The 24,877-nt window shown below is 44.9% G+C and overlaps 2 protein-coding genes across 4 annotated transcripts in view; one reads left to right on the top strand and one right to left on the bottom strand.

Moving 5' to 3' along the window:
- The window catches only part of COLGALT2 (collagen beta(1-O)galactosyltransferase 2), a 56,173-nt gene extending 53,288 nt beyond the window's left edge, over positions 1 to 2,885 (bottom strand). For both annotated transcript variants that reach the window (XM_064454389.1, XM_064454390.1), the window contains exon 1: positions 2,561 to 2,885. In XM_064454389.1, coding sequence (XP_064310459.1) covers positions 2,561 to 2,826 — 266 coding nt within the window. In that variant the 5' untranslated portion in view covers positions 2,827 to 2,885. The remainder of the gene's footprint in view (positions 1 to 2,560) is intronic.
- Positions 2,886 to 7,156: 4,271 nt separating this feature from the next.
- TSEN15 (tRNA splicing endonuclease subunit 15) lies at positions 7,157 to 21,369 on the top strand. 2 transcript variants are annotated; one of them, XM_064454386.1, is made up of 4 exons: positions 7,157 to 7,306; positions 8,090 to 8,171; positions 9,415 to 9,550; positions 19,790 to 21,369. In XM_064454386.1, exons 1-4 carry the CDS (start codon positions 7,172 to 7,174, stop codon positions 19,992 to 19,994), a joined length of 558 nt encoding a protein of 185 aa, XP_064310456.1. In that variant the 5' UTR covers positions 7,157 to 7,171; the 3' UTR covers positions 19,995 to 21,369. The 2 variants fall into 2 exon arrangements, with proteins under 2 accessions (XP_064310456.1, XP_064310458.1); XM_064454388.1 differs by having other exon boundaries at positions 7,162 to 7,241.
- The last annotated feature ends 3,508 nt before the right edge of the window (positions 21,370 to 24,877 follow it).

The raw sequence follows: 24,877 nt of genomic DNA, 5'->3' as shown, positions 1-24,877 counted from the left end.
GATTCTTGGAGGGTGGAGGAGAAAGGAAGGAAGCGTTTAACTGAAAGGACATGGGTCACAACATAGGAGCTGGCCTCAGACCAAAAAGTCTGCTCGGTTCATTAGGATGCACGTAGCCAGCACGTCCCTCTGAGGTTGCTGACTACCACAGAAGCCGGAAAAGTCAGAATTAAGACCAAAGGGAAGAAGAGAGCATGAGACTTTCCAGTGTACATATTTTGCTCAGTATCAGGCCAGCAAAGACAGAGACTGACATAGGCTACGAACAGAAAATGCAGCATCTGCTTCAAACTCATTTATTGTCCCTTAACCCACCTTTACTGTCACTCATAAAACTTCCACCCTAGAAGTCTGAGGAATCCAGTGTTGAATTTAAGCCTTCAAGCAATACAGAGAGCATATGGGACTTCTAGAGAGTATATGTTTCTAATTTTCATTCTCAGATTTGGGCATTTTAAAATGCTGACTTACTCAAGAAATTTTCAAGTAGAATATAAGTGGCAATGAAGGAATGCAACTCTTTGGCAACCGCCACTTCACTGCCCTTCACACCAAGCTATTCCAGTAACGCAATGGCACAAGGACTCATGTAAATCCTGGAGTTTATCTGTTGAAAGGACTCTGTCAGGCACAAAGTCTTAAATGCAAGATGCTTCCAGAAATGGATTGTATTATTTCATTTGCTCTCAAGAGACTTGATAGATATCGTATGTGAGCTTCCTCTTGGTGGGTACTTTGTGTCCTGAACACCCCCAGCTCTGAAAAAGCTCAAGTCTTATCAGGGAGCTGAAGTGAACAGGACTGAACCTCTCCAAGGAATCACTGCCACCCTACAGGTACCGCTCTCTGTGGCAACTCAGAGCATCTACAGAACTTCCTTTTCAGTGGCCATGACATTTTAATCATTCTCGTTTTAATAAGTTTGACATATTCAACAGCTAATTTTTCCAGTTTAACCATGCCTTGTGTCTGTGCACAATCCTCTTAAAAATGGAGTGATATTCTTATAAGAATCTTAGCATATTTTAAGTTATCTTACACTGTTATTTCATGAACAGTCCCCACAAATACTTTCACATGATACTGCAGAGACCTTAAGTAAGGATAATGCAAGGCTTTGGTGATCAGATCCACGCTTACAGCTCCCACTACGTTTTATAAACACCAAGCTTAGCGAAATCACAGTCCATACATAGGGTTTGATAATATCTCCTTTTACACACATCTGCTAAGACAAAATCCAAGACAGTAAAATTCCTACCGACGCAAATGAAAGCAGATGAGTCTGGCATTCCCCCACTGCCATACATCAGCTTGTAACACCAGAGCCACATTTATGTGGCACACCACATTTGGGCTGATCTCGCGATCTGCTTTGTGCACCCTCAGTTCAAAAGGGAAAAAAAAAAAAAAAGCAAAAAAGCTCCATGCACTGATTATACCAGCCACTGGTTTTCTACAAAGACCTGTAGAGCACTTGAAGAGAAGTAAAGCCATGTTCCTGAAGCACATGCAGAAACATCTGATGCTGCCTGCTTAAAGACACTTCAGTATCAGCGATGTGACCGGGGAGGGGTCCTCCCCGCATCCCTTTATACAAAGTAAAACTTTATTGACTTTTTAAGTTAAAAGGAATCTCCCCACTGACTTGAGTGAACTTTGGATCAGGCCCTATACCACCACTCATATTTTACACGAATACCACACTTCAAATCTGTTTTGGGTCCATCCATGCAATTCCTCTTCCTCCCAATATTTATGTCGGGTTGAGAGGGAAAGATTTTTTTCCCCACCCTTATAGATAAAGGTAGATTGACCAGTTCCCAAATTGGTCTAATTCCTCCATCCTGACACACACTTGATTGCCACAGCTGCCCCCATGCTGTGATTTCTGAATACATCTTTGAGTCCATCTTTCAGGCTACAGCCTTGCAACAATGCTCCTTTTCAACACCCACCAGCACCTACCCAGCATGTCTGCTCTCCAGCCCTGGCAAACCCAGACCATCTCCCCACAAAGCCCGGTATTTAGCAGCCGGGGAGCACAACACCACGGTCCCAGCCCGGCTCTCCATCCCGAGCCACGAGTTCTTCGTGTCTGTGGATTTGGAAAAATGCTAAAGCAGTGAGTATTCCCAGGCTTCAGGCCAGCTTTGCTCGAAAACTCATCTCCCCACCACAGCTCGCACCGCAGCCCTCCGCTCCGCTGCGGCGAAGTCCTCCGGCTGCCGTGGGACCGTCTTCCCCGAACACGCGCGTCGCGGGGCCGCCCTCGGGGGGACCCCAACTCCCTCTCCCGGCGGCCGAGCTCTTTTCCAGGGGTGCCAAACGCCGGTTCTTGCGTTCCAACTCCCCCCGGGTTGGCTGCTGCCTTCCCTCTCCCGAGGCGCCCAGCCCCGCGTACCTGCGCTGCGGCGGGAGGCAGGGCACCCCGCCGCTCCCGCCCGTTCCCGGGCACGGCCACGCCGTCCGCCCCCCAGAGCCCCCTGAGCGCCGCCGGGAGGGGGATCCCCCGCCAGGCACAATTCGGGAGGTAACCGGGGGGCTGGCGCAGCCTTACCAGAGGGCGATCCTGCTCTTGGGGTAGCGCAGCCGCTCGATGCAGCCGAGGGCGTGGGGCAGCGTGCGGGCCGCGTTGCGGGCGAGGAGGGCCAGGAGGACGGTGGGCTTCTGCAGAGCCGACTCGGGCAGGGGCTGGGGCTCGGGGCTCGGCGGCGGCGGCGGCGGCTCCGGGGGCAGGCTGGCTCCGCAGCCACCCAGGAGGAGGAAGAGGAGGAGGAGAAGGAGGGTGGGCCGGGGGGCGCGGGGCCCGGCGGGCGCAGCCATGATGGGCGCGGGGAGCCGCGCCGGCTGTGCGGGGCGGCCGCTGCAGCGCGCCCGGCGCCGCGGCGGGGGCGGGGGGGAGAGGAGGAAGAGGAGGAGGAGGAGGAGCGCCACCGCCTGCCCGCGCGGTCCAACGCCCCCAGACCCGGGCTTAGCGGGCAGCAGGGCTCGCCGCACCGCCTCGGCACCTGGGGTCCGGCAGCTCCCGTCACAGCCTGCCCTCCAAGTGCTGATGCTAACGCCCAGGTCTCTTAGTTTGCTGCCTAGGTGAAGGTCTCACCCTCCTCACCCTTGCCACCCTTTAGGGAATGAAGGTTACTTCGCGCTTTTACGTCTATAAGTATTTTGCAGAGATCCCCGGGATGCCGGCTTACCCATCCCGCGGTGCGGGAGAGCGCAGTTGCTCCAGCCGCAACCCTGGCTGGAAACTGAAGGTATTCCCTGGTTCATTGACTCGCCCTCCACGGAAACGTTCCCGTGAATGGACCAACGACAATTTAAGAACACAGTAAATAAAACATGTTAACAGCAATTAAAATTATTGGGTCATGATCTTAAAAGGGGCATAGTAATCACAGCTCTCTTAGAAATTAATAGGATTTTGGCACGTTAAACCCTTTTCAAGATGAAATCTCTAATTAAGGGCCCCACCAAGGTGTATCTGGTTTTTACTCTAGGTAGGTAGTTCCTCCAATGTGAACGGATCCACTTCAAGCAGGCGGCACTGTTGCCTGTGTGCTTGCAAGGCTCAAACAGGAGGAAACATTTAGCAACCGAATAATTATTAATTATCCCTAATGTCATTGTGAATTGTTTGCAGCCCAGGTAGCATATATAGAGAGAGATAGTTTGTGTCTGTAGTGTTCTTTGTTTATAGAACATAGTTTATCACCCACACCAAATTATATTGTCTCAGTTTCCAGATCAGATAAGTCCCAAAAAAACTAACACAAAAAGGAAGATCCGAGGAAAACAGCAAACTTCCATCAAGAATCTCCAGAGGTCAAATCATCTGCATTAAAATCTGAGAGGCTTCCACAATTCGTAACATATTCCTGAACAATTAATGAAAATATATTCCTCCTGTTTGCCCTCCACGACACCTTTATAACTGTCCTTCTAGAATGATACATTAATGGGGTTTTTCTTTCATGGTTAGCTTGCCACATGTTGCTTTTATGCTTGGATTCATTAACCAAATAGAAGGAGCAGCTTTGTAGTCTGTATGAAGTGATTAGGGTTTTGCAGGGGCCAGACGGATCCACAGGCACATAATGCTGCTGTCGTCCATAGGACCACTCACATTTGGAGGATGGGGACTACTGAACTATGCTTGACATGGAGGGCTGGCAGCTGGCTTTTTCCATCCGCTGGATGTTCAAGCTGGGTCACAATCCTGTGTTTAGGAGGCTATGTGGCAGCTTCAGGAGAAATACACACCTCCTGTAACTCCTTGCCATGCCTCCTCTGTGGATGCAGGTGCAACAACAGAAGCTGCGTACCAAGCACTCCTTTGCTCATGTGAGGGAATGCAGGGTCAGCCTTCCCCCATAACCCAGAGCCGGCATGGCCACGTTAGCACAGGGCCGTGGCCAAGCAGAGATTATTTCCCCCCAGAAAAAAAAGGAAGACCTGGGAGGCAGCAACTGCAAAGCCATGACTTTGTACTATGTGCAACGCAAAGCGTAAGGGTGCCACCCAATTACGCATTATTGCCGTCTGGACATTTGCAGAAGGTTGTGTGTGGTTTTAGCCTGTGCAGCTCTTGATGTCTCCAGTGAAATCTAAAGTGCCATCAGGTCTTTTCAGACTACTCCCAGCAGCATTGGGAACAGCATCAGAACCATAATGATCTGCTGGGGGCAAATGCAACACCCGCAGCAGCATCCTGCAAATGGTAATTTTCTCTTCAAAATTACTTTCCTCTCATTCACACAACTCACTTTGCTGGCTGCCTCATATTGGTACACAAAAGAAAAAAAAAAAATCTATCCTTACCCTGGAGAGAGGACAGTTGATGCCTGAAACATGAGATGTTTCTTCATGCGTAAGAGAAATGAGTCAACTCAGCTTAATTTCTTACTCCCAGCCATGCAGCACGGGTGAAAGTTTGGAAAGTTCAGTTACCCTTACAATTCGTGTAATTCTTACATCTATAAATGCATATATTTTTATGTGCATATACAAATAAATCTGTATATATTTTTGATTTCTTATTAGTGGCCAAAATTAGAGCTTGTATTTTTCTTAAGCCAAGACCCAATCCTGCTGTGACAGGACAATAAACCACCCAGTAGTGAAATATTCTAGCTTTGAGGAAGAAACAGCTTTTTGCAGACACAAGTCCCACAGAAATAAATTTCGGCCGTTTGTTTCAGCCTCCTCTAAATACCCACACCAACTAAGAACAGTCCAGCTGTGAGAACTGTCTCTGGTAGTGGCATATTCCCTCAGTCGGCAGGTAACAAATTCTCTCAGAGGCAGCTTTCTTCTAATTTAGACTTGTTTCCCACTCAGTAGAAAGCAGAGGATCGATTCTTCTGACAAAACATATCATATATATGGACCTACAAGAATCTATAGGGTAATCTAATTCCTTTCATTTGCTTCTTCATCTCTGAGGACTCAAATCCATCCAATTATTTTACCAGCAGCCGAGTGAACCACTGTTGCCAACTGTTCCATGAAAGTTTCAGAGATTGGATTATTTTTTCCCTTTTTCTTTGTTTGTTTGTTTGTTTATTTTCTGCCCAGGGAACTGAAGTCCTGGCTAAAACAATGCTTTTTAAACATGACAACCTCTTCAAAATTGCTTGAATAAGGTGGGCCCCAATATGATTTCTTGTGGCTACAAACCACACACCAGTTTAGGTACTCAATACATACAGATTAATTTTCATTGATGCTTTATTACGTAATAATCATTAGTCTTATAAACAAGACAGGTTAAAGTCAACACTGTTCGTTTTTCACTAGGCCCTGCATCAATCTGATCATCTCAAGATAACACTTGGTATTTCCTCTGATGAGTGTAGCTGTTTGGCAGTTCCCAATGTCAGCCAGATTTTGCCTGGTGTAGCGTGATCAAGAATGAGCACAGTTTGCAAGCGAGGGCTTTGCAGTCTCTCATCCGATGTTCCAATATGCTCTGTCAAAAACAGCACACAGCTCTTTTTGTCCATGGACACCAGCTTGAAGCTATTCAAAATGCAGTAAGAGACAGGCCTGGCTTCATTTAAGCCAATGTTTGAAATTTATCAAAAAACAGATGGAGCTGGTAAGCCAGACCTGGGACACTTTGCATTAGGCAAACCATACCCATGCTAGAAGTCAGAGATTTTTGCAAGTAAAGCAGTCCAAGGTGCTTTTAATAACAATGCCTTGAATCTAAATCTCTTAACCAACCTATAAAAGCTTTGGACACCATACATTAATAACATATTCTTTGCTTTTCTTTCTGTTCTACTCTTCGTTTCCCTTTATAATTTCTCTCTTTTTCCAAGGGGACTTTCACTCAGATTAGGTTTTGTTACGTTCACCTGCAGTGTATTCTCCCCACGATTATTTTCCCTTTTCCCTCAGGATTAAAATCTTCCATCTTTTACACTGACGCCCTCCAGCGATGCGGCCACGGCTGCTTTCCCCTGGCTTTCTGCCTCTCCCCAGGCTTCCCTCCCACCTCAGGGTGCCAGGGGCCCACATGTCTCAGGAAAGCCTTGCCAGCCGCTCCGCTGGCCTTGTGAGGATGGCAAAGCCATGGCTCCCAGGTGTGGCTCGAGGCAACTCTGGATGGTCCTTTGTTGTCCTTATGGTGCCTGTAGGGGGTAAGGAAAAAATGAAGTGTGGAGGTGCTCTACAGAAACCCGTAACGTGAGGTATTTCTGAAGTGCTCCCCACCTTCCACAGAAAATATTTTAAACCGAAACAGGCTGAAATTTGTGCCTGGGTTATAAACCCTGCCTTGTTCCCCTAAAACGTCTCTTATCCAATCTCTGCATCTCTTTCACAGCCTCCTTGGTCTCCACACTGGACCAGGCAGCTCCTGGCCCTGTTTTCTGGGCTTCCTCCTCCTCCTCCTGCTTGAGGTAGTTATTGAAATCCTCAAGCCTCCTTGCGAAATAAGATCTTGCAATTGGAAAAGGGGGCGACAAAAGGACCCACTGTGATGAGGTCTATGTGTCATCGTGGCCGTAAATAGGGTTTAATGCAGCGCTCCTGGCCGTGGAGGCAGAGCTCGGGGAGCAGAACAGAGTGGAGGCGGAACAGAAGGGCCGCCGCCGCAGTTTCCGGGGAGCGCTCGGTTGTCGTGGCGCCGCCCGGAACGAAGCCGCGTTACACTGGGGAGCGCATGGAGGAGGCGGAGGCGGCGGGCGGCGCGGGAGAGGGGGGTTGCGGCCCGGCGGGGGCCACCCCAGCGGGTGGGCGGGGGTCGTGGGACTGGGCGGGGGCGGCTGGCGGCAACTGGATGGTGACTCACCCCACGGTAGGCCTGGGTGCGGCGTGGGGGGCGCGAAGCTCCGCGGCCCTTCATTGCTCGGGCGCTGATGGGCCGGGGGTGGACACGACACCCCCCTTATGGCCCACCCCGTTGGGGCGGGGGTCCCGCTCTCCGACCCGTGCCCGTTCCCCCTGACAGGATTCCCCACCTACACCGTGGCTTTGAGGAGCATCTCGGGGCGGGGGAAGCCTTCCCCCCCACCTCCCCACCTGAAAAGGGGTGCCTGAGGAGGAGATTTTAATACAACGTGTTTTGTTATATTGGGCCTGGTGAGGGGGCTGATCTGGTGAGGGGTTGTGGGGATTGCCGCTTTTAGGAGGGGAGAGGGCTGTAAATGCTGAAATCACAGCTGGAAAGCGCAAGTGTCTTACACTTTGACGCCGTCTTCATTTTTAGTATACTGAAAACATGGAGGTATTTAATTTGGCCGTCATCTTATGTTGATGTACTGCAGTAAAAATAGGTAAAATTCATAGCTCTTTTCCACCAAGCTAAATCTGTTCCAGAAATAATTGCTATTCGCTATTCCTCACTTATTTATTTGGCTTGCTTTCTTAAAGGCTGAAATAGGGGGAATGTGGAAAAAAGACCTCTTAAGATACTGTCAGAAAACAACTCTTTTTTTTTTTTTTTTTTAATTGCCTGTCAGTCCTTAAAATGGGTTTCAGACTTCAGTGGCTTAGACAGCTCTACAGATTCTGGGTTTAGTCTGTTCATTCTTGGTAAAACTACTGCTTTTCTTCACTGACGTTGTTTTTTGGGTTTCAGTTCACAGAAATGATGTCTCTTGATATATCTGACAGTGCTCAAATCTATGCTGCATTTGTGGTGTACCTGGACCTCTTAGAAGGTAATGCAGTGAAGTGACTGGGTAGACATCCCAACAAATATATTTGCCTTCAGGTGCTATTAAAGTCTGTGCACTAGCAGGACCTTTCCTACAAAAGTCCTTGGTGGTGTTTTTGAAACTTAATGCAGTGATGGTCACTTAAGAAAGGGGTGGTATTTTGGTGCTGAAGATTTCTATCCTGTGCCTACCTGGAGCCTTTATGAAGACCAAGGTCCTTTTTGTCCAGCAGTTACATGTACAGGCGTTCCAGGGCAAAGACACTCAGCATGGAAAAAAAAAAAAGCAAAAGATGAGTAGAAGAAGGAGGAACATAGAAAGGTGAAATTGCAAGTTCAGCGGTTGTGCTGGTAATGGAGTCCTCACTTGTAAATTAATGTCAAAGTTACTGATTACTATTTAGCAAACAGCTGATGTGTGCTGGCCTGATTAGGGTGCTGTTTTCTGGAAAGGGCAGGATTGCTGTAGGAAAGAAGATAAATTGGACGTCCAGTGGCAATAATTATGACAAATGCAGTGTAGTCTTCTGGTGTCTTGCAAGAGTGGAGCAGAGTTATGCGATATGTAAACTTCTGCCTGATTCTCCCAAGTTGGATTTATTGAAAAGGGACTGTGCGTAGGCAGCCAGCCAGCCTCATGAAAATACTTCAGTTTCTCTTGGAGGCTGGTGGTTCTCAGGGTCAGGGAAGGGAGGGATTTTACAGGCCAGAAAGCACTGTGCCTGTTATTGTTATACCTCTGAAGTAAATGCCTTAATAGACTCTAAGAGAAGGCTCTGTTAGTTCCACAATGAAAACTTTTAACTTTATCCCTTCAAGCAGAAGGGAGGAACTGTGTGTCATCAATAATCATGCTTTCAGCACCCGCTCCTTCACAGTTTAGTGTACTGATAAAGTTCAAATTTGGATTACAGTTTTGTGCTGCAGGTGACAAAGATGTCTTTTGCCTTCTTTTTGCCGTTCTGAAACAAAGCTTTGTCAGACAGATCCCTATTCACCGTCAGTCAGTGTAGCTCTGGAGTCAGCAGACTAGTACTGCTCCTGAGGGTTCTTTTAACAGGATTGTTTCTCAGAAAGGGAACTCAATAGTTGAATGGGGTAGTTGTCTCTCATGGAAAAAGTCCTGTGAGGAGAGGGTGGGAAAACGGAACGTAAGACATTAACTTAAATACCAAATTTGATGTTTGAATGATTAAAACTTGTGTTTTTGTGTCCTGTTCCTTCTCATTGATGATGAACTTTTCTAGGGAGAAACTGGCATGAAGTGAAGCATGTTGGAGTAGCAGAACTGCAGCTTGTGTGTTTGCATGCACGGGAAAGAGAACAGGACAGTCTCCAAGTGATGGTGCCGGTACCTGTGCACATATCATTAAGCCATGAGAGGTGAGGATGTGGTCAGTGTTTGGCTCATGTTACCAATAAGATCAGATGAAGCACAGGTATATTTAACAGGCTGCTGATGTCTTGGTCAGGAGGGGAAGGGGGAGGAAACAAAGTACCAGAGGAAAGCAGTATCTCAACCTGTGGGCAGAGTTATTTTGGGTGCTGCAAACGTACGTGCGAAGTTGAGGTTTCTTGACTTTTCTAAGCTACAACAGTCTCTGCTTCTTCCTCCCTGAAAGTGGTATGCCTTTGATGTCAGCTTCCTGCAGTGACTGACTCCTGCTGCTGATAAAACACTTCATATTGTTTAGAAGTTGCATATGCTCTAGGAAATAACAATGGATATCAAAGTATGTGTTCGAGAGGCAAGGTTACAATACAAGAACTTCACACCTGATGTTTTGAACATTCTTGTGCTGCTTTTTTGTAGTCTGGGAAATCTAGCAATACTTCTTGTGTCACTGGGCTTTAAAGTACCTAAGAGGAAAGAAATCCTCTTGGACCTGTCTAAGAATAAACCTGGGTTTTTTTATTGTCGAATCTATGGATAAGCCTGGTTTGTTTGGTTTGTGTTGCTGTTTGTTTTGAAAGTACATTTTCAATACTTTAAACGGGAAATTCCTCTTACTTATCTGGAGTCTAATGTGTAACTGCCCCTTGAGCTGTGATTTTTGACTGACTTCTGTTACACACACAAGACTAAGTAACTTTCAAGCTGAGAACAACACAGCTATGACTTTGTGATATTACAGATATTCGCAGCCTAGAGAAATTCTGCTTCAGTAATTTTACAGTATGCTTTAACTGGCCCTTAGAGCAGCCTCAAACACACAGTATGATTTACTCTCTAATAACAACCACCTTCTCTTGCTGGTGTATGCCATTCTTTCCTGTGATGTCTCTGAAGACCCAAACTATTTTGGCTGCATCGTATGGTAGTATATTGTTCGATTTCTTCTGTTCCTGCTTCTGCTAGGAGCATGCGCTCAGGGCTGGCTTTACAGATCTTGCTAGTGTTTGCTGTTTCTTCTTGCTGTGTTGGTAGCAGCCTGACGCAGTAGTAGTTAGTTAATGAACTGCACCTAGAGGATGAGTGTGTGTGCATACTCTAGGAATGATGTTTTAGACATGCTATGGGGTTTTTTTAGGTTTTAGAAGTGACAGATCAGTCTCTTGCAAGCAGACTTCCATCTTAATTCTGCTCTGTGTTTTCCTAAGCTAGTGTCTTGAGAAACAATTCCTTTGTGCAGGGGAAGAAAATTACTTACTAGATATTGATGGATTTGAGTGATATCTATGTGCTGAAAAAATCTTCTATTTGCAAATATTGGTCAATCACTCTTGTGGGCTTGGTGTTATAAAGAAATACTGTGTGATCTCTACAACACATGGAAGCTACTAAGCGGTCTTGCAGACTGAAATGCTGAGCATCATTCATCTTCTCTGCAAGAAGCAGATCACTGTATGTGTGTGAAAGGGACACATAGCTATTCACAGTTCTAACTAGATGTTAGGTGGGAAAAGAAGGCAGCAAATTAGGATATGGGATCTTGGAGAAATTTTGCCTACATGCTGAGTTGTTGTGCTTGTGTAATGTAGTAGGTTTCCACCTAGGTTGGAAACTTTGATTCCTGGCATTGGATCAATGCCAGCAAGTATGTTCTAATTTGCTTTTAATAACAGGGGACATACATACAGTACAGTATCTCTATCTTTTACTGTTTCATTGGGGCTTTTCTTTTGGAGCCTCTGAACTTGTTTGTACTGTGGTGATACTGTTTGCTCTGCTTCTGGCACCAGTGTGGATGGAATCCATTACTGGAAGGATATGTGTTACAGAAGCAAAGAATGAATGCATCACATTGAGTAAAAGTACAGTTTGTGACTAGGTTTTGCTGCAGAGCAATGACATAGAGCATATTGTCACTAAAATGAGCTGAATACTGGGCTGTAATGCCGGGTGAGTCCATTAGAGCCTGTACGTGCTTGATACCCACAGAAGTTGTTGGGCAGGAAGATTGTATGTGCTTGTATTTGTGTTATTGAATGTGCATGTGCATATGCATGTTTGGCATTTCATTAGCAGTCACCACTGATCAGAGGGGCCTGGTCTGTCTTCATAAAGAAAGGACAGCATCAACTCCTCGGCTCCTTTGCTGGAACAGTAGGCAAAAAACAGGGGGTATAGACAATAACTGTAGCTCAAAGTTACGCAGCATAGAGGGAGGCTGTTAAAAGGGCATCCTACAGAAGGAGTTGGAAACAGTATTATAGTTCTACTGCATCTTTGTTCTGACAGTGATGAATATTTTGTGATTGTTGATAGCAGGAGGCTTGTTGGGTATCTGATGTCTTACATGGTATTTTCTCACTTGACTTACTCAACATGCTCTCGGTAGGCAGGAAAACTTTTGTACTTAGCTACTTTGGTGTTTTGTTCAAAGCAATGCTTTGGGTTTTTGTGTTACCTGCTAATGGTAGAGGAAGAGGTATAAGTACAAGCAAATGCAGCTCACTTAATGTTGAAAGTAAGCTGTTGGTGGGGGTTGGGAAGGTGAAAACGTTCTGTCCTGGAAATGTGCTAACTGCAAAAGCAGCTAGCAAATGATAGCATTTATGGGCAGCATTTCCTTGCTTAACCAGTAAGGCCTGGGTCGGGGCTGCAGGGGTGGTGTCCTTCTCTTAGCCACTTCAGCATGCTCTGCCTTCCTCGGTGCCTCATGAAGATTCTGGCTTGGCTGGCACGCAGGGGACTGTGTCCTTAAAACACCATAGTAAAATCGCTATGGAAATTCCCAGCAAGACACCTAAGCAAATGATAAATGTGAGTGCCCTACAAAAAAGTAATCCGCCTAATGTTTTTTAGCCTGTTATAAGAGTTCATCGTGTCCACTTTATGCATGACAGTTAACTGCTTAAGGCAAAAGCTGTTTGGTTTACTAAGCTCACTGTCCATTTCTACAAACAGCTTGGTGGAAGCTGATCATCCCACCCTGCCAGGGTAAGGCTGCACAGTAACTCACTGAATTGCAGAATTACAGGATCTGGAGCAAAGTGACCACCAATGCAAACGGTAGTCTCACACAATCTGAGAAGTGGCTTCAAGCTGTGCGGGCATGGTTTTTAAAGCATTGTTGAATTTCTGGTGAGTAAAGACCTGGAGAATAAGAGGCAACTTCTGTCTGTCTTGGACCACTCTCTCAACCACGCACAGCCGGCTGAGGTTTGGAGAACCTTGTGTTTGTATGCCTTTGAATTTAGCAGTGATTGATACTTGCAGGAGGAATTAATAGGTTCACTGGCTGGGAGGTGTTTGCTGTTCGCTACTGCAGGTGACACCTTAGTACATACCAAGTACCTAATTGCCAGTACCTGGCAGAATTGTGGTTCCCCAAAGGGTATGAAGCAGTTAAGTACAGGTAGTCCTGCTTCAAAGCTGGCAGAAATTACTTGCATAAACCAGCAAGTGTAGGACTACTCACAGTGTTGACAGCTGGATTTTCTAGATAGCATTGAAAGCCTTGATCCTTCCAAGGATCAGGGAGTTAGTTGCCAGATCTAATGGAATTACGTGCTGTCTGTCCTAGACAAATAACACTGTCTAAGCAAAATGTTACTAATAAACCATCAGATTAAATGATATGTCACTGCCGTATTTGGTTTTTGTATGCAGGTCCTGGAAATGAAGGATGAAGTCAGTCGCCTGAGGTTATGGAGACAGCAAAGTTTGTTATAGTTTGTGAAATAGATCTTCCTCTAATCTGAAGTGGCTTTGCTTGTAAGAAGCACTGTTATTTTAAATGCACTGGAAGTGTGATGTGCTCCTTATTTTGCATCCTCTTCACAGTTTTGTCAGTAGCTCTTCTGCTATAAGCATTACTTGAGTTTACTCATACCATAAATCAGACATTGAAAATGTAATTAATAGCTTCTAAATGCAAACTTTTTATTAATAGTTGAGAAGTGATTGATGTGGCCCATATGGCTGAGTTGGGTATGCAGTACTATGAGCGAACCTCCTGTAGTTGGTGTATCTTGTAGAACTTTGAACTCTGATTCCTCCTTTTTGCATAATTTGTCGTCTTTTCTTTTTTCAACTTCCATGGAAAAAAGACTTTATATTCCTAGGGATTTCAATTCCCTTTCCTGACCAGTGAGGCACGTGGTATTTTCTTTTAGGTTTTTTTTCCCCATTACAAAAACATTCGTTTCTTCTGGCATCCCATGTTCCTGTAGTTTGGAAACAAATCCCAAGTAATAGTGGTGTCTATTTACACCTCCCACCACCACCACTTGCTTCTTCCCATATATTTCAAGGCACTAAGTTGATATCACTGCCTGCCCTGCAGCTAGGTCTGGAGCAGCATTCTTGATGGTGAACCATGCTGCCCTGTTTTTGTAGTGCTGGCTAAATTCAAGGTATTGTGCTTTATGGGAGGTTTCCTTGGCCTTGGTTCTCTTGTCACGGGGCCTGTGTGAACAAGGCTGGTACAATGGTGCACTCCGCTGCAGAGAGCAATGATCTCTGTAGCGGTACAGAGACCAACTTGTGTTGACTCTCCAGCCCTGCCGTGCATGGAGGGGAGGGAGCTGTTTGGGCTGGCCAAGCCTGCAATGAATTATTCATCCAAGTATAAAGGGCAGATTGAAGCCTTTGGCTTTTATGGTCGGGAAGGCAGTAGTTCCATTCCAGCTCAGCGGAGCACTATGCAACCACCATAAAACTACTCTGAGCTTTCAGTGTTTCCGCTGCTTCCCAGAGGTACTTGCATGCGAAGCATCATTGAAATACTCTTTTTTTTGTCACAAAACTTTCTGCTTGTGTTATGTTCCCTTTATGATTCTCTTATTTTTTAGTTTTTGGACAGTCAGTTAGAACCTCAAGCTACAGTTGCCTGCAGTTCACTGGTTCTGTACCTGTTTATTTCTCTGGAGTGAGAAGGGCAATGTTATTTTCTTAGGAGCACATCACTGGGAATGGCGGTACAGATTTCTGATGTGTGTTGAAGGCCTGCCTAGTACAAAAGCCTTTTGTTAATAAAAAATTAAGAGGGGGGAAAGATGGAAAATTCCCCTCTTTTCTTTGAATGGATTTTTATGGATTTCTTTGTTTTGTTGTTGGGTTTTGTTTTGTTTTTAAGCTATTAATTGCAACAGCAATTGAAGACCATGTAAGTTCATTGTTGCCATTTAGTTTGAATGCAGCAGTGAAGGCAGGTGCAGGATGACATTCATAGTGCTGTTACCTTAGCTGCAGTGGTCCTTGTATGATGATAAGTTAGTTAAACCTCTGGTAGAAGAAAGGCAGTCCTGACTGACTGTAGTTTGTAGCCTTTTCTAAAGCTCTTTTTCTGATGCAAAGGGCTTTAGAAATTCCAGCCCTTACTTTTGTATAACAGTGTCTCCTTCACACGTTTGAGATTAAATCCTTTTCATCTCCATGAATGTGAGGTTGCTTCCTAGGTAGAAACTTGAGGGTTTCAGCCCACTTCCATTTGGCTCAGTGGGAGCAGATCCTAGCTGGCAGCAAACATGCAGCCAACATCAGTTTTTAAAGATGGGTTTTCAAGCTATTCTGAAAACTTTGGACTGTATGATCTGCAACAGAGGATAATTCTTATTAAAAAAATATTTAGTCTTATTCTATTTATGGGACTTAAATAAAACTTTCCAGTGTCTCTTGTGGTGTCTGTATTCCGCTACCTTGTGTTATTTTTCTTTCGCGATGCCTTTGTTTGGGATGTACTTTTTTGTATGGGAAACCTTAAGCTTCTCTGTTGCCTCTTTTAACATTCAATGGCTTTTCTTCATGGGGAGGGGGAGAGAAGGGAAAGGAGTGGTTGCAGGGTATTTTAAGTCATAGAGACTTCTCACTGTGCATGCAGCAGCACACATGCTTGATTGTTCTATGTGCTCTCTTGGGGCTCTGGATGCCTTTTATTTTTCACTAGGTAGTCACTGCCGTAAATCCTGAGAAAGCGGCAAGTATAGGGTTGACTGTCCCCGATCTTCCTGGCCAGGCCAAGCTTGTAGATGAGCAGGTCTGAGGTGATGAACAAGTCAGCCTGTGGATGAACATGTACTAAGATGATTCAGTATTGTGTTGTACGATGTGTGCTTCAGGAGATGACAAAGTGGAATGGTGCGTTCTTCCAACATAGCCTTTACTTGAGACTGTGTTGAAAACATGCTAAGCTTTTATTCAGATACTGCAGAACAGTATTAACTGTTCCTCAGCTGCAACTTTTCTCATGTTAAGTACGTTCTGCTTTAAACTTGATGTCATAGAATCATAGAATGGTTTGGGTTGGAAAGGACCTTAAAGATCATATAGTTCCAACCCCCCTGCTATGGGCAGGGACACGTTCCACTAGACCAGGTTGCTCAAAGCCCCACCCAACCTGGCCTTGAACACTTCCAGGGATGGGGCATCCACAGCTTCTCTGGGCAACCCATTCCAGTGCCTCACCACTCACTGTCTAGCCATGGGAGTGGGCATACCTGAATGCTTGTTGAAAAGGAGGAGCCAGGTAGGGCCAGTCCATGCCAAATGCTCGACACGATAGATTCTGTGGGGTTCATGCTGTTGGAGTGTAGCCAGTAAAGGTTGGGGAACTAAAAGCAGAGTCACTGTGGACCACTTGGTATCAGTGGGAACTATGTTTGCAGAATGTGTCCTAACACAGTTGTGACTCATGAGGAAAAGGCTGGTCAGGATGCTGGTGAATGGAGGTTATCAAGGCTGTTGGTGGAGTATGCTGAAGTACTGCATGTATTGAATTCGGCTCTTCCAGAGGCTTCTAATATTTGACACTTGCAGAAACATTAAATCTACTTTTACTGAAGCAAAACCCCATCTTTTATAACTGACATCAATTGTATGGTGTAGCAGATACACTGGCCGTTAAGGACCTTATCTGTAACCATTAACAGTAAATGAAGCCAGCTCTTTTGGGGGGAGGTGTTATACATGGCCTTCTTGTTTAGGACTTCATTTTAGTTACTGAGTGCGCAGCTGTTGTGTGAGATGGGCAGTGTAGAGGGCTGTACCTCTTGAAATAAAGGTTTATTGCCTTGTTTAGGAGGTCAAACATGCATTCCTTTGAATTTCAGAAGGCCAAGAATACTTCTTGCCTTTTTCTTCATAGATGGCTTTAGAGATATCAAAAGGATAAAAAACCTATACCCTTCCAGCAGTATTTCATCTTTGTGTTTGTGGCAGTTAGTGAGTGCAATAGAATCAACACAAACCCAGATGTTCTCTGACTCGTTCTTTGAAATGTCTGCTGCTGCAGAGAAACTTTGTGAACATGCTGGATGCAGAGGTTAACAGTGATGCCTTCAGGGGAGGAGAGAAAACGCAGGCATCTGATACAGACTTCCTGAATTCCAAAGCTTATTCTTTTAAAGATACCCTCTCACTAATCCGCAGATGTGCTGCATTGTGTTGTGGCTGGTTGTGGTACGCATGAATGCGAGCTCTTGTTTTGGGGCTGCCTGTGTTGAGAAAAGGGAGGAGAATCTTGCATTTGCAGTTGTAATTCTTTATGGCAATAGAGGCGGGTTCCCCATGGCAGTGGAAAGCATTGGGCTTTGTGGACAGCAGTGTTAGCTGATCATCCTGAGGCAATGGCATGTCTTTGTGCTCTTTACATAAAGCCTGAAACTCAGTCTCCCAAAAAGTAGTCAGGAATGCAAAGAAATGTCATTAGTCTTTTGTCAGGACCTGGCTGCTTTTGGGATCGTGGTGTATCTTTTAAGTGCTGAATGGGGGGAAATAAAGGTTTGGATGTCTGTGCTTGACCGTATAAGAAGAAATCACAAGTGATGGGAAATCTAGATGTAAGGCCTCATTGTTACATCCATCCCCCTAATGAACTAGGAAGAGAAATGTTGACAGTTACTAAAGAAAATAGGAAGGAACTTCAGACCTGGCTGACAGGTAAATACAGGCCACTGCCTGAGTCCGCTTCCAGATATGGGACTGTCCACACTCAATACAAGTTTGGTTTCTTTGGGTCCCAAAATATCTCTCCTGGGCAGCTATGCCCTCTTCTTTGGCTTTTTATTGTTATTTCTATTTCACATTCCTAGGAGAAAGAGAGAGATTAATGTCCACTGCTCCATAAAAGCCATGGATAGTTCTTTCCTCAGTGAGTCTCGGCCAGTAGCCTGGCCTCATCATTGATGACTTTTTCAGAGCTTCCTCCAAATATGAGCTACTGAGGTGTGACAAGTGGATTCTTGCTCTGTGCACGTGTAGCATGTCTGGAAGGACATCTTGAATCTTCTCCCTGGCCTTCATCAACTGCCAGAGCTATGGCAAGTTGCTGTGGTGCTGAGGTACCCCTAAGGAGGGGCTGGAAGTGACAAGAGCAGCAGGTGCCCAGCACCAGCACGGAGGTACAGCGTTTCACTGCCGTGCCTTAGACATTCAGTTTGTTTGTCCTTGCTTGCTGCGCTCCTGGTGCCTGCCCACATGCCTGCAATTCACTTGGTACTTACTGGTGCAACTCCAGCAGACACATGACCCCTCTCACAAGATAGTGCTTTCACTGTAAGGCCTTGCCGTATTTGAGGCATTGCTCATAGTGGTATGCATTTCTTTCTTGTTTCAGAGCACCTCCATCCATGAATTGCCTACAGCTTTGGAAGGCAAGCTTGCATTTACGCTCTCATTAATACCCACAGTGCAGTTAGTGTTCCCACAGCAAGGGCCTGAGCCTGAGCACCTGCCAAGGAAACTTGCAGACAAAGCAGTGCCAAGGTGGCAGGGACCAGAGAAGTTAATGTTGCATTGCTTGAAGTATGAGTCTTTTGCAGGTGTGGCCAATACAGTATCTCTTTCCTTACTTATTAGCTTGCTATGAAATGTGCTGATGGTAGGAGGACCAGAATATGGCTCTTTACAGCCTTAGTATCTCTGTTGCCTGAAATGACTAACTAATTATATTGTATTTCCTTGCCCTGCATTATTTATGGGCCGGTAGTGAAAGCAAAAGAAAAGGCAGTACTGAATTTAGCCAAGTCGAATTATGAACAGTTCAGAACACGGATACTTAAGAGGGTCATGGGCTTAATAGCATAGGCTTTCCAGGCTGCTGCTTATTCTCTGCCGCTTTCCATTTGGCTTTTATTAAGGGATCAAAGAGGTTTGGAAGGAAGATGATGATTAAACTTTGAAAGCTGATGCATTTAGAAAGAGCCTTATTTTCAACTACAGTGTCCAGCTTCAGAAATGCATGTTTTGTGTTGAATGAGGTCTCAGGGGCACATGAAGCAAGGGGTGATTTTTCTTTCCCACTGTGGAGCTGACCTCTCCCCAGAGCGTAACCTGTCCTGGCAATCTGAGCCCTGTTGCACCTGACCTTTAGGTGAAGGAGAAAGCAAGCACTTCCACAGGGAGCTATGGGGAGTGTTACTGTTCTGCCCCTGGGCACTGCACTACCTCAGGACTTGCTCCCCAGTCAGAACAGTAGTACAGGGACTCCAGGAATCAATGTCGTCCTCAGGTCTGAACTGAAAAGCAGCTGGCATGTTATTCTTCAAATAAGCTGAACAGGAAAAATTGCATAACTTTGTCTTGAATTTTTAAGGTAGGCATTATTTATGCTGACTGCCTTGAAGAACATTAGTCTTGTGGCTTCTAGTCTAGACAGGGAGGTAGAGAAACCTGGCTCTGTTTCCTGGGTCTTCCACAGACTGGCAGAGAACTGTAGCACAGAGACAGGAAGACTGTCCAAATGGAACAAGTCTTAATTATTTTCTTCTCTGGTTGAACACCATGTGTTAGTTAGATAGTGGTTTTTTATTGGTTTTGTTGGTTTTGGGTTTGTGTGGTTTTGGTTTTCTGTTGGTGTTTTTTTTGTTTGTTTGTTTAATCTAATGGAAACAAGGCCATTAGAGATTGCCATGCTATGGCTGTGGTAGTTGAAGATGGTCAGGGCATGTGCACAGTAGTACACCTAAGAAAGCTTAGAAGGACGCGTTGAGCTATTTCCAGGAGAGATGTATGTGACCGAGTATATTTTTATAAGGTTCTCATTATTTGATTTTGTTGCTTGATTATACAACCCTGGGTTTTTATTCAAACAGATATTATGCTTAATTACAATATTAGTGAAGACATATTTGCAGTATAAAACCAGGCTGAATAAAAATAGCAGTGGCGCACTTCTACTTTTGTGCCAGCATTAGGTGGTTGTGGACTCCTTTCTAACCAATTGTTTCCTCTTCTAGGATAAGAGAAATCATGAAGAAAGCGTCTCTCCCACAAGATGATCCTGACACCCCGCTGTCAGTTACTTTGGCCATAGTTGAGTCAGATTCCACAGTAGTCTACTATAAAGTGACTGATGGCTTTGTAATACCAGATCCTCCTGACGATACTGAAGATGTGGACAATAAACAGTGGAGGAAGAAAAGAAAGAAGCTTTTCAAATGATTAAGACAAACAGACTGTTCTTGAACTACTGTCCTCAAACCTAAACAAATTCAGGAACTTATGTATGTAAATAAGTAGTGTGTTAAAGTCTGCCTTCTGCTTATCAAGCATCTGTTCAGGGAGAATGGAGGCTTGTGCAGCTGCACAGTAATGAAATGCCATTTGAAGTATGAAATGGGTCATGCTTTTGAGACGGATTGCTCCTGGCTAATAAATATACTTGTGAGATGTTTCCAAAGTTAGTCTCTCCTTGATATCTGTTCAGGTTCATAACAGAATAAATATATCCTTACCTGTATTGTAAATATTGATTAAAGGTAAATCTTAAGGGTTTCTGGCAGGAGTACCAATACTAAGTTAAGAGCTTTGTTGTTTGACAGTGTTAACACAAAGACGCTCTGTAGAAGCACTCATGCTACCTCCCAGGTTACACTTCTGAACACTTACCTTCCTTCCCCTGCTTTTGGAGAAGAGACTTTACCACAGAAATACCTCATTTTAAATTTTTATCTGTAGAGGAAAAACTGACTATAGCAATACCAGAGGCTACTAGAACAAAGTGTAGACTAGTAAAGAGGGGTCTCTGGATGAAGAACCTACGAGCAGATGCCAGCCCTTCATATGGAGGCAGGTTATGACTGGATCAATGACACCTGGAAGTGTTGCCCCAGGGTAGCATTACCCACGTAGCTAAACACACACCATGCTAAAAGTCGCGATCCAGAAACACCACCAGGCTCTCGTTCCACTTAGCATTGGACAGCTGTCTAAGGACCGATGGTCCGTCCCAGTGCAATGAAGTTATCTAAATGGTGACCTGCCCTCTCCTTGTGTTTCCTGTCTGAAATAGCTTCAACAGGCTTTTAGTGCTTCACTGTGATGTTAGTGCTTAAAGCTCTCTGAAGAGCAGCGTAACAATGGGGCATGTTTTTATCTGTCACCAAAGTATGTCACCTTTTATGCTATGAGTGCACACTAGCCGTTATCTGCTTCATTCAGCAAGCAGGTTTCTAAACCCATTGTAATTTCTAGGATATTTTTTTTTTTACATAGCTTCTGCTAGTTAAACTGGCTGCCGGAGAGGTGCTTCAGCTAGGAGTAAGTTAAGAGGAAAATAAACCTAACTTTCAGTTTCTTTTACGGCAATTTTCTGTCTTTCACATAGAAATCTTCCTCAGGTTAAACTTAAGAGTTCCATAGAAATCAAATAGAATCCCAGAAGCAGCTTCTCAAGTACAAAAATGTCCGTATGACATATGTGTGGCCAAGGACCACAAAACGTGAAACACAAGAGCTCTTTTTTTGCGTGGGTATAAGAATGGGAGAGAATCCAAAAAAACGAAGCTGGAAATAAAAGACTATTTAAGCTTTACTATCCCTATGACTAGAGTGGATGTTTTGATGGTTGCAGAGTTTGAACCCAGTTTGGCTAAATGTGCTGGGAGGCAGAATGACCTAGCAGGGAGAGCCCAGGGCAGGAAGGCCCTTGCACCGTGTGTGGTGTCAGGCGTTGTATTTGGGTGATGATCCTGCAAGTGTTTTGCAGGCACCTGGTCTGGGCGAGGAAGGCAGCTGCTTTCTGGCTTGTTCAGACTTCAGCCCTCAGGGTGTTCGTGTGCTGCAAGCCCAAGATCACCCCTCCCAGCTTTGACAACAAACTCGGAGAAGAAGGGTGCGCTGCCACCCAGAGCTCTGCATGGCACCTTCGGGCAAAGGCATTTATCAGCTTTGCCACTAGCACCATTGCCCCAGGGGGACCAAGATGACCTGGGGAACTCGTTACTCTGTGGGGAACAGGCTGCTGTGGATGCCCAGGTGCTTTGCTGAGCCTATCCCAGTCTCACTAATCCAGGAAGCTACTCTGAGCACGTAAGCAGCTCTGATATTGTCCCTTGCACTAGTGCTATTTTTTTCATCTTTTTATTGGAAATATTTCACACTGCTGTACATTACAACAGTAGTTTCTTACAACTAGCTCCTCACATGTGAGCTGTGGTTCACTGTGGTGACCATTTTGGCAGGTAATACCAGCTCAGAAAGGTTTGCTTCTGGCAGTTTTTGTTTTCAGCTCTTAACCTGATCTTGCATAGGCTGGGCTTGGCTGGGTTACAACTGTATGGATGTGCACCCTGATCTGTTAGAGTAATCAGACAAGCATATGCGAGGCGGTGTATGTTCTGATGCAGTCAGAAACAAAATGGTTGCTTTTTTCCCCCAAGCAGCAAAGAGAGACCGTGGGTCTGTGGGCTTCAGTCATGAAGAAAGGCAAAGACAAATTCTCTCTCAGTCTTGCTCCCCTCGTGGAGGAAAAACGTAATTTTACTTTGGTCCGATGCCATACTGCCCTAAAAGGGTACCTGTGTGCTTCATGCTGTGTTTGACCTTAACATTGGTATTTCATGTACTCTACTGCTTATTCCATAAAGTAAATCTTACATTTTGCTAGGCTACATACCACCAGGTAAATTGTCCTTGTTATAAGCTGCTAAATACTTCAGCCTCAGTGTGAGTGTGTGCTGGAAAAGAGCTGGTTTTGTGTGAAGGCGACTGTAACAAATGCTACACGTTGCAGAATTTATATTTAAGCAACACATGCTTAAGCCCAAAAGCAAATTCTTCTGCATTTGCTTCAGTTTGTGGGAAATACTGCCATTTTGCAGTTTGCTGCATGACTGATGCTTGGCTTTTCTCCTTCGTTTTATTGTTTCTAGCCACAGAAAGAGGAGCATAACTTGTGCCTCCTTTTCTATACACTGAAAACTGCTTACCCAGTTGCATGTCCAGAAGCTGAGTTGGAGAAACTGTATCCAGAGGCTTTGACTTCTGCCATATGTCCCACTGAGAAATGATTATATAGGCCTTTTTCCAGCCTCCTTAGATTGTGGTGGTTCTTTATTTCTGAGGAAAAAAAATTAGAAGAATAAATAAAATCACTGTACTGTTTGTCCCATATGTATTACAATGTAAACAAGGGGATGTTAAATGAGTTCAGAGCCAGCTGTGCTGTTCCTTTACATTCCACTGAAGTATTTCTCTGTGTCAGGTCAAAAGCACACAGATGAGAGCCACTGGTGTTCCAGGAACTAAATAAAGATGGGAAGAGACTTCCCTTAGAAGTGTATCAGTTCAGAGCAGTAGCATATTAACATGCCTAAACCCGTGGTATCTTGGTACTGTGCCTAAAGTATTCAAACATACTTGTGCTTTAAGCGTTTGTGAGGCATCTGTGGAAGCATGAGCCATGACATACGTATGCCCTTGACACCTTTGCAAATTCATCTCTTATTTCAGTTCAGAAAATTTTACAGGCTACATCTTACCATCTTTTTAAGTGGGTTTTTTTCAAGTTTCATTTGCCAAACACAGCTTGATTTGTTTTACTGATCACCCTTGGCCAACAGAAGGTATGTTTTAAAATCTTAAGAGTATCATTTTCCAGGAGATTATTCTTTCAAGTCTTTTCTTGCTTCAGAGAAATATTTGCATTGAAGCTTCCCTACCGAGTAAAGAATGACAGAAAAGCAAAGTGATGTTTTGGCATGGATTTGATGGTGAGTCTCAATGCCCAGTTAAATAAGTGAGCGTCTGCTTTGGTTTATGCAAATCGTGTTTCCTTGCAGCATTACTGGCATCATCACCCGAACTGTCCTGTACTCAGCCTGACTGTTTGCAACACACAGAGAACATTTTATGTGAAAAAACACTGGTCAAGAAGCAGGAAGCCTTGTCAGATGCATAAAGAGGAGCTGTGGTAGCAAGAAGCGGCCAAGAGACATGTACTGCAGCAGACAGCTGATGAAAGTGAGCAACTACTGCAACTTTGCTCTTCATGCTGAATAAGCAGAAGCATGCGCATATGTTTGGGCAGTGGGCTCCTCCCATTGGAGTCACGTATGCCTTTGTGGCTGTGTGTAATCTCAGTGTGGAGCAGCTGGGCAAGCAAAGGACGCCAAAGCACCGGCTCATGATCTGCCCCTACCTGCCAGGGCACGCCTGCGTGGCAGCGATGCAGTCCCTGGCAGTGCTGCTCAGCAAGCAGTGACCAGGCGAAGGTGTGTTGCTTCAAAATCACACCCTAAGCAGGATCCCATCCCCTACAAAGTGGCCCTCAGCATCACCACAAAGCACTTCTCTTTTTCAGAAATCACTAGAAGAAAAACACGGTCTCCTCTTAACCCCTTCTCAAGCTGGACAAGGGTTTTCACAGGATCTTTTGCTTGGACACAACATTGAAATATCAATAAGACTACTAAAGCCAAACAATCTTAGCCTTTCTCTTTTCTGGATCAGCAACCCAACACAGCTATTTTGTTTAATTTAAAACCACTTTTTTCCTAACAAACAGTCTGTATGAATTTATTAATCCTCCTACTAGTATTGCAGGTCTATAGGAATTACATGTTAAATAGGTTGTCCCAGTAGTTTCAGGAATCCAAACCCCATCAACTAGCCTGTAAGTCCTGCTTTATATAAGTGGGCTTACTCTTAAGCTCCTCTAGTCTTCCAGGGATGTTGCAGTCCTCTATTATAACCCAATAGTTTAAAACTTCCTTAAGTCATTAGCCAAAGCAAATAAACCAAGATGAATTCAGCCCTACTAACAACACTCTCAAACCAAACAGCCTTTCACCTCTACTTTCTGTATTCTTATTCTACTTTCATTTTAATTATCCTGTCAACTTTGCAAGGCTAAAGCAATAGTGTTGAACTCTTCAGCCCTTTCAATCCCTTCTGTTAAGGGCTGTGTGCTTTCCTTCATCTCCCTCCTGTTCTGCTTTTTCAACAGTTTTCGCATGGCCTTTCATATCGCTGCATCACACCTCAGCATGCCCTGATTTTGCAGGACTGGGAGGAGGTTGGCACATCCCTGGTGCGGATCCTGC

The sequence above is a fragment of the Phalacrocorax carbo genome, chromosome 6, assembly GCF_963921805.1.
Source record: "Phalacrocorax carbo chromosome 6, bPhaCar2.1, whole genome shotgun sequence".
Lineage (NCBI taxonomy): Eukaryota > Metazoa > Chordata > Aves > Suliformes > Phalacrocoracidae > Phalacrocorax > Phalacrocorax carbo.
This window is presented reverse-complemented; position numbering and strand designations above follow the sequence as displayed.

Coding starts and splice junctions, on each gene's coding strand:
- TSEN15 (XM_064454386.1), top strand. CDS start 7,172: ATGGAGGAGGCGGAGGCGGCGGGCGGCGCGGGAGAGGGGGGTTGCGGC. Junction 7,307..8,089: donor GGATGGTGACTCACCCCACG/GTAGGCCTGGGT, acceptor TTTGGGTTTCAG/TTCACAGAAATGATGTCTCT. Junction 9,551..19,789: donor ATATCATTAAGCCATGAGAG/GTGAGGATGTGG, acceptor TTCCTCTTCTAG/GATAAGAGAAATCATGAAGA.